General features: G+C 42.1%; 1 protein-coding gene across 1 annotated transcript in view; it reads right to left on the reverse strand.

Moving 5' to 3' along the window:
• The window catches only part of LOC137334494 (leucine-rich repeat-containing G-protein coupled receptor 4-like), a 134,619-nt gene extending 130,031 nt beyond the window's left edge, over nucleotides 1–4,588 (reverse strand). The window contains exon 1 of the mRNA XM_067999207.1: nucleotides 3,982–4,588. Coding sequence (XP_067855308.1) covers nucleotides 3,982–4,352 — 371 coding nt within the window. The 5' untranslated portion in view covers nucleotides 4,353–4,588. The remainder of the gene's footprint in view (nucleotides 1–3,981) is intronic.
• Nucleotides 4,589–12,089: the final 7,501 nt, after the last annotated feature.

Below are 12,089 nucleotides of genomic sequence, written 5' to 3' on the forward strand. Positions count from 1 at the left end.
TGAGGTATTAAAGATGATTAAAGGGTTTGATAGGGTAGATAAAGAACACCAATTCCTCTGGTGGGAGAGTCCAGAACAAGGGGGCATAATCTTGAAATTAGAGCTAGGCCATTCAAGGGTGATATCAGAAAGCACTTCTTCACACAAAGGGTTGTGAAAGTCCTTCCTATTCCTATGGTTCAATGATGTGGGGACCGCCTAGTGTGTTCATTATTTTTCTATTATTACACTAAGACAAGTTATACTGATGGAATTAAGTGAGTCAGATCATATTGTGCTTTTTTTTTATTCGTTCATGGGATATGGGCATCGCTGGCAAGGCCAGCATTTATTGCTATCCCTAATTGCCCTTGAGAAGATGATGGTGAGCTGCCTTCATGAACCGCTGCAGTCCATGTGGTGAAGGTTCTCCCACGGTGCTGTTAGGTAGGGAGTTCCAGGATTTTGACCCAGCGACGATGAAGGAACGGCGATATATTTCCAAGTCAGGATGGTGTGTGATTTGGAGGGGAACGTGCAGGTGGTGTTGTTCCCATGTGCCTGCTGCCCTGGTCCTTCCAGGTGGTCGAGGTCGCGGATTTGGGAGGTGCTGTCAAAGAAGCCTTGGCGAGTTGATGCAGTGCATCCTGTGGATGGTACATACTGCAGCGACGGTGGTGAAGGGAGTGATTATTAACGCAGCCACGGTGCGCCGGTGGTGAAGGGAGTGATTATTAACATGGTGCTGTATGATAAGTTGCTTTATTTCAATTCAAATAAACAAGGTCTATCTGGCCCCGTCCTACAAAATGTTTTCTCAGTCCGCCTTCAAAAAGATTGGAGAGTACATGGTGGCACATGTGAAAGACACAAATACATTGGTAAGATTACAACGGGGTAGCATTGTTACACTCCTGGACGACGCTATCATAAGTAGATATAGAGCAGTATGAGTCTACTCCGGCACCTAAATGGTGTGGAGTAGGATCCACATACAGGAACGACTGACACCACTCCAGCACACCTGAATTTTTAACAGTAACTTAGGGATGTACAGCACTTAACCTAGGGGATATAAACTTTAAATAGTAAAAATGCTTCACTTGCAACTGATGTGGCAACAAATGAAATGTTGGGGCAATTTCTTGACCCAAATGAAAACAGAGAATCAAAAGAACTACCTAAGTAGAATGCCAAATTATGTACAACCTATAAACAATCATTTCATTCAATTCACTAACTCTGCAAGCCAATTAAAGCACAAATCCAAATTTAGCTCACAGCACCACAGCTCTGCACAAAACTATCAACTCCAAGCCCAAGCCTTTGGAGGAGACAGAGGCCTTCGAGTAAAAACGTTAATGAGGCATTAAAAGGCATAAAAGACAACAATTGGATACATTTAATCATGTTATTGTGAAAAATGTAAATTTTTTACAAATTGTTTAAACTCTTATTTTGGACATTGGAAATTTCAGTTATGAGGGGAAAAAAAAGCACATGAAAAATTTCAGAAAACATTGAGAAAACTGTGGGAACCCAGTGGCCAGGTTACAGAATCCAAGTGACAATTTTACATAATGTTTTTCTTGATAAAGATGGACATGGAGGTTTAGAATGGAAAAAGATGTGACAAAAAATGTGACAATGTTGTGACAACAGGAAGTCAAGTGCCAGAAACAGGAAGTGAATGCAAACATAAGATTTATTACTTATTCTAAAACTTATTAGATGATTTAATTATATTTTTAATTCCTTTGTAGGATTGAAAAATATCTCTACCAGTCATTAACTATATCTTCAGACAAAGGCTACTTTTCTAACACTTCTCTTGTTAAATGCTTGACAGGAATTTACGTAAGCAGAGCTCTTATGAATTGAAACTTGTGTCTTTTACTCCCTGCCATTCTGCCCATTCATTAACAATGGCCATACCCAAATAATAAGTGTGTGACATAAATTTAAAATATTATAGGTAGATAGATAGAATGGAGATGACTGTTAAGAGTCCATTGCTCTTCCAGGTCCTCCTGACCAACTTCTGCAAATACCATGTCTCTGACGCTAATGCATAAGCAGCTACTTATGAAATTCTTTATCCTCCACAACTAATTTCTTCCTTTTTCCCTGAACAGTCCCACTTTCTCTTCAATTATTCTTTTACTTTTAACAAACTTAGAAAAAGCCTCTACTAGCAGTAACATTGCTGACCTCTGATTTTCAGCTGAGAATGTACGACAAGTATTTTAGTTAGATCTGTAGTTAGTGCACTTTCCAGCAGGCAAATCATCAAGTGCCCTACTTACAGGTAGTAGAACACTACCAACATATTTTTTTACATGAACAAATGATTCCACCTTTTGGACTCATGTTCCAGTGTGACTCAGTGGTCCATAAATCCATGTAGGTTCCAAGCTCCAATTCTTCCACCATCACTCCACATAAACAGGGATAGTAGGGCATTATCTGTAAATAATCCTTTATATATAATTTTCTTTTGTTCTTCACTCCACTCTGATCTTCATTAGTTTTATGGTAATTATGAATCTTCATGGTTAGTTTGTAGTCCACAGTCACTCCAGAGGAAGGTCCATCAAGGTCATACAATGAATAACAATATTCCACACATAACATGTGAGATACCTGACAAACCTTCAAAAGGGGCATGATGAAATACAATACCATAGCAGTCAACAAACTTAGCGTGCACTTCAACATTCCAAATGTTTGTACAATGATGCACCAACTTTATCAATGTATTACTTATTCTAAAACTCATTAGATTATTTAATTATTTATATAATTCCTTTGTAGGACTGAAAGAAAATCTCTACCAGTCATTAACGATATCTTCAGACAAAGGCTACTTTTCTAACACCTCTCTTGTTAAATGCTTGACAGGAATCTACTTAAGCAGACCTCTTATAAATTGAAACTTGTGTCTTTTACTCCCTGCCATTCTGCCCAGGTCTAACAATTAACAATTGCCATACCCGAATAATAAGTGTGTGACATAAATTGTTAAGAGTCCATTGCTCTTCCAGGTCCTCCTGACCAACGTCTGCAAATACCGTGTCTCTGACGATAATGCATAAGCAACTATTTATGAAATTCTGTCAAAACTGATGCTTGTAGCAGCGCGATGAACAGTTAATGAATGGTCACTAGGCGTGAGATTTATACATTGGATTCCTCTGGTCTAAAAGCAAGCTGTTTGAAAATGGCAACGCGGCATCCTTGCATTCTGATACACAACGGGATTATGTGTACATGGAGAAAGATGTATGAACAAGGTGTACAAATAAGTACAGGAATTGTTAAACAAAACAAAGGACTGAACAGTAAACTATATACGATATGAACTAAACTCAACGTCTAACTTTTCCATAGTTGACTTGTGCAATAAAAGTACCACAGTTCCGTAAAAGTGGACCAAATGGTAGTAATAATGCTGGATTCATACTGCACTCTGGAGAAAGAGTTGGCTTCACACCTCGGGGCTTTAGTACACTTCGTAATCTCCCAAGTTACACAGCCACTTTTGTAGTCTATGCAAAACTACTACGCAAAAGTGGCAACATAAATGCAGTCCCATGATAACGGGAGTTACGATTGTTTTCCAATTAATGATTAGAAGCACATGGTTTTGAGGTAGGAAACAGGCCACATCATAGGATGAAACAGGTGTACTGAGAATGGAGTGAGCTGGATGGGTTACATGGCCTTTTCATTCTCATATACATTTTTCCGACATGCATGTTGGCACATGTCTGCCGCTAATTTAACTGATTCTCTCCCTCTATCTGGCACACAGCAAAAGGTCTGCACTCTAAGCCATGCAAAATGGGGAGGACATTGCGTTACTGAAGTAGCTGTTAACACCCAGATTTGAAAGAAACATGTTTTAACCATTCAATTTAACAATCCCACTTAATCGTATTTTTTGTTAACCCCATTTTTAAAAAAAATAACTTTGCAAAAAGAAACATTATTAAAACCTACAATACGGTGAACCGTGTCAAGACATTGCCAGACATGGTGCCTCGGATTCCTTCGGGCACTAGGATGAGCGCGTCCATGAGATGCTCCATCGTCGTCTTGTTTTTGGATGCTTCGTGCGGCGGCTTGGTGGCCCCATCGGCCGGGCCTGTTTCGAAAGGGTTAGTGGTCTCGTCGTGGGAGTGCGAGCCCACCGGCTTCTCCGGGTGGCAGGAGAGGATGTTGATGTAGCAGCGGCACAGGGTCGGGCAGATGGCGTGCTCCACTTCACTCGAGCTGTTGTGGTGCAGCACCACCATCGTCTTCTTCGTTTCCGTGCAGTAGGAAAGCAAAAGGCACGAAGCCAGGGTCAAAACGCCAGTGCTGCTCCACATTTCCTACTCTCTCATCCCTTTCTTCTTCCCCGCCACGGAAATAAAACACATTTAAAAGAAGATGTTGCCCCTGAGGGGAGGTGGTTGGGTCTCTTTTTTATTGCTTTCCTTTTTTCCCCCCCGCCGTGACCGCAAACGCAGGGGGTCTTTCGGTCCCTGCGGCCTAGAAGCCAGCCGTTGCCATGGTGAGTGAGGGTCCCGGCGCCTCCTTCCCCCGACACCCAGCGCCTGCGCCCCCTTTGTTCGGGCGGCTCGTCGCTTAGAGACGAGCGCCGCGTCATCAAAACAAAGAGAACGCCCTCGCGCCCGCGCCCCGGCCACGCTCGCTCATTCTCATTCCACGCTGGCTTGTGTAACACTTTGAAAAATGGTTCATCAGCGCACACTTAATCTTTCCCGTCTTGAAAAATTGGGTTTTTAAAACTATATAGTCAATTTGTCTTTGAATGCAAAACAGTGTCTTTGCTTTTAATTGATTTAAAGGATCGGTCCTTTTTAAAAATACTCTAATCGTCTGCCCATTTTCCTCTGCTTAAAGGCAATAACTAGTCAAGCTCCTCCACAACTGGACCAAGTCCCAATTTGTAAATGTGCACGACGAGACAGTCAGTGCGATGGGCCTATTCAAACATTAGGGACATCACAGCTGACACTGATCCCACCTTCCCACAACATACAGGCCATCTCGTAGGAGTCACTGGGATAGCGATCATTAGTCTGGATGATTTTTCCACCCCGCTGATCCAGAGGTTCTGCAGTTAATTCTAACATCAACTACCACGGTCCTGATTTGGGATTAGCGAACTCAGCACAGAGTAGGGAATGAATCTGGACTTTCCTAGTCTATACGGCTAAGAACAGCTCCTTAAACGTCAATGCTTGTTTTTCCCCCACACAATAGTTTCCTGTTTCATTTGCAATAACACTGCAACGTAAGTAAAAACAGCAGAGTGAACGGGAATGCACTAACCTAAAACAAATGGAACAGTGCTTGGAATGGAAAACAAATATCTATTCATTTTACTTCGGAAGCAAAAATGTTTAAAAATGAGCAATTCAATATTGTAATGATGGAAAGTTTCAAGATAATTTTAAAAACACATACATAATTACGGATGGCTGAGAGTAATAACTCAACTGTAATTTAATTGAAGGGTTCATATGCAAGCAAACTTCAACTCATTTGTAGACGAGTTTTGACCCTAAAATTAAAGGCTCACAAAAATGTCTCATGGCCCTGCATATTCCTTACTCTACCATTACCAACAAGCCAGGGGATCAACCCTGGTTCAATGAGGCGTGTAGAAGAGCATGCCAGGAGCAGCACTAGGCGTACCTAAAAATGAGGTGCCAACCTGGTGAAGCTACAACACAGGACTACATGCATGCTAAACAGCAGAAGCAACATGCTATTGACAGAGCTAAGCGATTCCACAACCAACGGATCAGATCAAAGCTCTGCAGTCCTGCCACATCCAGTCATGAATGGTTGTGGACAATTAAACTAACGGGAGGAGGAGGCTTCACGAACATCCCCATCCTCAATGATGGTGGAGTCCAGCACATGAGTGCAAAAGACAAGGCTGAAGCGTTTGCAACCATCTTCAGCCAGAAGTGCCAAGTGGATGATCCATCTCGGCCTCTTCCCGATATCCCCACCATCACAGAAGCCAGTCTTCAGCCAATTCAATTCACTCCATATGATATCAAGAAACAGCTGAGTGCACTGGACACAGCAAAGGCTATGGGCATCGACAACATCCTGGCTGTAGTGCTGAAGACTTGTGCTCCAGAACTAGCTGCACCTCTAGCCAAGCTGTTCCAGTACAGTTACAACACTGGCATCTACCCGACAATGTGGAAAATTGCCCAGGTATGTCTTGTCCACAAAAAGCAGCACAAATCCAATCCGGCCAATTACTGCCCCATCAGTCTACTCTCAATCATCAGCAAAGTGATGGAAGGTGTCGTTGACAGTGCTATCAAGTGGCATTTACCAATAACCTGCTCACCGATGCTCAGTTTGGGTTCCACCAGGACCACTCGGCTCTAGACCCTCATTACAGCCTTGGTCCAAACATGGACAAAAGAGCTGAATTCCAGAGGTGAGGTGAGAGTGACTGCCCTTGACATCAAGGCAGCATTTGACCGAGTGTGGCACCAAGGAGCCCGAGTAAAATTGAAGTCAATGGGAATCGGGGAAAACTCTCCAGTGGCTGGAGTCATACCTAGCACAAAGGAAGATGGTAGTGGTTGTTGGAGGCCAATCATCTCAGCCCCAGGACATTGCTGCAGGAGTTCCTCAGGGCAGTGTCCTTGGCCCAACCATCTTCAGCTACTTCATCAATGACCTTCCCTCCATCATAAGGTCAGAAATGGGGATGTTCGCTGATGATTGCACACTGTTCAGTTCCATTCACAACCCCTCAGATAATGAAGCAGTCCGTGCCCGCATGCAGCAAGACCTGGACAACATCCAGGCTTGGGCTGATAAGTGACAAGTATCATTCGCGCCAGACAAGTGCCAGGCAATGACCATCACCAAAAAGAGAGAGTCTAACCACCTCCCCTTGACATTCAACGGCATTACCATCGCCGAATCCCCCACCATCAACATCCTGGGGGTCACCATTGACCAGAAACTTAACTGGACCAACCATATAAATACTGTGGCTACAAGAGCAGGTCAGAGGCTGGGTATTCTGCGGCGAGTGACTCACCTCCTGACTCCCCAAAGCCTTTCCACCATCTACAAGGCACAAGTCAGGAGTGTGATGGAATGCTCTCCACTTGCCTGGATGAGTGCAGCTCCAACAACACTGAAGAAGCTCGACACCATCCAGGACAAAGCAGCCCGCTTGATTGGCACCCCATCCACCACCCTAAGCATTCACTCCCTTCACCACCGGCGCACAGTGGCTGCAGTGTGTACCATCCACAGGATGCACTGCACCAACTCGCCAAGGCTTCTTCGACAGCAACTCCCAAACCCGCAATCTCTACCATCTAGAAGGACAAGGGCAGCAGGCACATGGGAACACCACCATCTGCACGTTCCCCTCCAAGTCACACACCATCCCGACTTGGAAATATATTGCCGTTCCTTCATCGTCGCTAGAAATCTGGAATTCCCTTCCTAACAGCACTGTGTGAGAACCTTCACCACACGGACTGTAACGGTTCAAGAAGGTGGCTCACCGCCACCTTCTCAAGGGCAATTAGGGATGGGCAATAAATGCTGGCCTTGCCAGCGACACCCACATCCCATGAACGAATAAAAAAAAATCTGGTATCTGACAGTTTGTAGAAGCAAAAATTATGTTTTTTTTAAATCTAAAAAATCACTATCCCACATGTCAGGTTGATTGCACCTATCACTGCTTAGATTTTTATGGTGCTCCAATATTAAATGATGTGCTCCCCTTGCAACAGCTTTGACTATGAATATTTTTTTTGGTATATAGTAAAGTAGCTGAAGTTCTGTGGTGTATAAATAAAACAGTTAAAGGACCACATCAACGTATATAAAATATTGAATGTTGTGGGTAAGTAAACTCAGGAATATTACTTCAAAACAAGCCAGGAATGTAGGAGCAGGCAATTACAATTAAATTTAGTGAAAAGTACATTTTAAACAGACAATATGAAGAATGTCTTTACCAAAAGAATGATAATTTTTTGGAATAATTTGCCAGGTTGGGTAATGGAGGAAAAATCATTGGGGACATTCAAAATACATCCAAATGCCAAAATGAGAGACTGATGCTCAGAATGGTCTTTCTCATCCATGAGTTTTTCCCGTTCCTATGTTCTGATCTACTTCTCATGAAATAGAAAGTGCAAGTGCCATGCCTGCTAAGAAGGCAGAATATTGATGTAACATTTTAATTACAAAATTTGACTAAGAGACAGAAAGCAGAGAGTAGTGGTGAACAGTTGTTTTTCAGACTGGAGGGAAGTATACAGTGGTGTCCCCAGGGATCAGTATTAGGACCACTGCTCTTTTTGATATATATTAATGACCTGGATTTGGGTACAGAGAGTATAATTTCAAAGTTTGCAGATGACATAAAACTTGGAAATGTAGTAAACAGTGAGGAGGATAATCGTAAACTTCAGGAGCACATAGGCAGACTGGTGAAATGCGCAGATCCATGCAGATGAAATTTAATGCGGAGAAATGTGAGGTTGTGCATTTTGGGAGGAAGAATGAGAAGAGGAAATATAAACTAAATGGTACAATTTTAAAGAAGGTGCAGGAACAGAGAGACCTGGGGGTTAACATACGCAAATCTTTGAAGGTGGCTATTAAAAAAGCTTATGGAATCCTTGGCTTTATAAATAGAGACATAGAGTACAAAAGCACAGAGGTTATGCTAAACCTTTATAAATCACTGATTAAGCCTTAGCTGGAGTGTTGTGTCCAATTCTGCTTTAGGAAGGATGTCAAGGTCTTGGAGAGGGTGCAGAGGATATTTACCAGTATTATACCAGGGATGAGGAACTTCAGTTATGTTGATAGACTAGAGAAGCTGGGGTTGTTCTCTTTAGAGCAGAGAAGGTTAAGGGGAGCTTTAATAGAGGTGTTCAAAATTATGACGGATTTTGATAGAGTAAATAAGGAGAATCTGTTTCCACTGGCAGGTGTGTTGGTAACTAGAGGACACAGAATTAACATAATTGGCAAACGAACCAGAGATGAACCAGAGAGATGAGGAGAATTTTTTTTTTACACAGCAAGTTGTTATGATCTTGAAAGCACTGCCTAAAAGAGTGGTGGAAGCAGATTCAATAGTACCTTTCAAAAGGGAATTGGATATATACTTGAAAAGGAAATATTTGCAGGACTATGGGGAAAGAGCAGGGGGAATGGGACTAATTGGATAGCTCTTTCAAAGAGCCGGGACAGGCAAAATGCGCCAAATGGCCTCCTTCTGTGCTGTATCATTCCATGATTCAATAATTCTATAGTGCAAATCACAACTCACTATAAAATGCTTGAATGCTTTGCCACCATCCTCCACAGTAAAGGACAGGCACACACACACACTGTAAGGGGTTTTAACTCTCTCTTTACTGTTTTACAGTACCAAAAGGTAAGGATCAACTGTGGCTGAAATTTTTTCCAAATAATTGGTTTTATTAATGTTAAAAAACAACAGTTTTACAGATAGAGATGCTTACAACCTCAGTCAGTAGTACAATTCGAATGATCTATTCTTCGGCTTCAGGAGACTGAGGTGTTAATTCTTTGTTGATATGTTTCTTTGAACCTGCGGCCGTTCCTTTAACTGCCTAGGCTCTAAGCTCTGGAATTCCCTTCCTAAACCTCTCTACCTCTCTCGCCTTCTTTAAGACACTCCTTAAGACCTACCGCTATGACCAAGCTTTAGGCCATCTCTCCTAATATTTCCTTATGAGGCTTGGTGTCAAATTTTGTCTGATAATGCTCATGTGAAGTGCCTTGGGATGTTTTACTACAATAAAGACGCTATATAAATGCAAGTTGTTGTAGTTGCTCCTTCTTTGTCTCCTAGAAGTTATTGCAAAATGATTGTTTTTATATTTTTCTTGTTGCTGCAAAAACAGCTTACTAATGTGTATGACAGTTTCTCACAGTCTTCCAAGGTCTAGCCTGGCAGCAGTCTTATCTTTAACCTCGCCCTTATCTCCGCGAAAGTACATCAAGTCTCTTGAACACAGCAGTTAATCTTCAACAGTTTGAAGCAATAATAATAATCCATGATGCCTTTTGAATGTGGTCAAGCTTCCCAGCATGCCTTCTGATTTCAGTCAAGTTTAACAATTCTGTGCTCTATTCTTTGTTAATACTTTTAACCAAATTCTGCTCTTTTAGCAAGTAATCCAGGGTTTCTAGCCCATCCTTTAGTTTTCTTTAAAAACTGGTATTAAAAGTCCATATTGAAAAGTCCAAATCCTTCATACACCATACCCAATTGAATGCCGATTTCACCAATTGGAGGTGTAGCAGGTTGGCTCTCTGCCACCCCTTCATGGTAGGTGGCAAACTATCACCATATAATCTCATACTTGGCCTTTAAGTAACACTTTCCAGCATCTGTCAGCCCAAATCTCAGTTTCCTCATCAACTATAAGACAGACATCTGCCTTCAATATGATGGAAGGACCTATATAGGGCAGCTTGCAATATGTCAACCACCATGGTCCAAGTACAAAATGCTCTTCGTCAGTCATCCCAAACAACCCTGACCAAAGAAGTATAAGAGAATTATTTTATATTCTAAAGCAAATATAAAAGTCCCAGCTATTCACAATCTATATCAATGATTTGGAAGAGGGGACCAAATGTAATATTTCCAAGTTTGCTGATGACACAAAACTAGGTGGGAATGTGAATTGAAGAAAAGAGGCTTCAAGGGGATATAAACAGACTAAGTGAGTGGGCAAGAACATGGCAGATGGAATATAATGTGGAAAAATGTGAAATTGTCCACTTTGGTAGGAAAAACAGAAATGTAGAGTATTATTTAAATGGTGAGAGATTGGGAAATGTTAATGTTCAAAGGGACCTGGGTGTCCTTGTACATGAGTCACTGAAAGCTAACATGCAAGTGCAGCAAGCAATTACGAAGGCAAATGGTATGTCGGCCTTTATTACAAGAGGATTTGAGTACAGGAGAAAAGATGTCTTACTGCAATTATACAGGGCCTTGGTGAGACCACACCTGGAGTATTGTGTACAGTGTTGGTCTCCTTACCTAAGAAAGAATATACTTGCCATAGAGGGAGTGTAACAAAGGTTCACCAGACTGATTCCTGGGATGGTGGGATTGTTGTAGAGAAGAGATTGAGTAGACTAGGCCTATATTCTCTACAGTTTAGAAGAATGGGAGGTGATCTCATTGAAACATACAAAATTCTTACAGGGCTCGACTTGGTAGATGCAGGGAGGATGTTTCCCCAGCTGGGGAGTTGAGAACCAGGGATCACAGTCTCAGAATAAGGGGTAGACCATTTAGGTCTGAGATGAGGAGAAATTTCTTCACTCAGAGGGTGGTGAATCTTTGTAGGAACATAGGAGCAGGAGTAGGCCATTCAGCCCCTCGTGCCTGCTCCGCCATTTGATAAGATCATAGCTGATCTGTGATCTAACTCCATATACCTGCCTTTGGCCCATATCCCTTAATACCTTTGATTGCCAAAAAGCTATCTATCTCAGATTTAAATTTAGCAATTGAGCTAATATCAATTGCCGTTTGAGGAAGAGAGTTCCAAACTTCTACAACCCTTTGTGTGTAGAAATGTTTTTTAATCTTGCTCCTGAAAGGTCTGGCTCTAATTTTTAGACTGTGCCCCCTACTCCTAAAATCCCCAACCAGCGGAAATAGTTTCTCTCTATCCACCCTATCTGTTCCCCTTAATATCTTATAAACTTCGATCAGATCACCCCTTAACCTTCGAAACTCGAGAGAATACAACCCCAATTTGTGTAATCTTTCCTCGTAACTTAACCCTTGAAGTCCGGGTATCATTCTAGTAAACCTACGCTGCACTCCCTCCAAGGCCAATATGTCCTTCCGAAGGTGCGTTGCCCAGAACTGCTCACAGTACTCCAGGTGCGGTCTAACCAGGGTTTTGTATAGCTGCAGCATAACTTCTGCCCCCTTGTACTCTAGTCCTCTAGATATAAAGGCTAGCATTCCATTTGCCTTCTTGATTATTTTCTGCACCTGTTCATGACACTTCAATGATCTA

The sequence above is a fragment of the Heptranchias perlo genome, chromosome 2 (genome assembly GCF_035084215.1).
Source record: "Heptranchias perlo isolate sHepPer1 chromosome 2, sHepPer1.hap1, whole genome shotgun sequence".
Lineage (NCBI taxonomy): Eukaryota > Metazoa > Chordata > Chondrichthyes > Hexanchiformes > Hexanchidae > Heptranchias > Heptranchias perlo.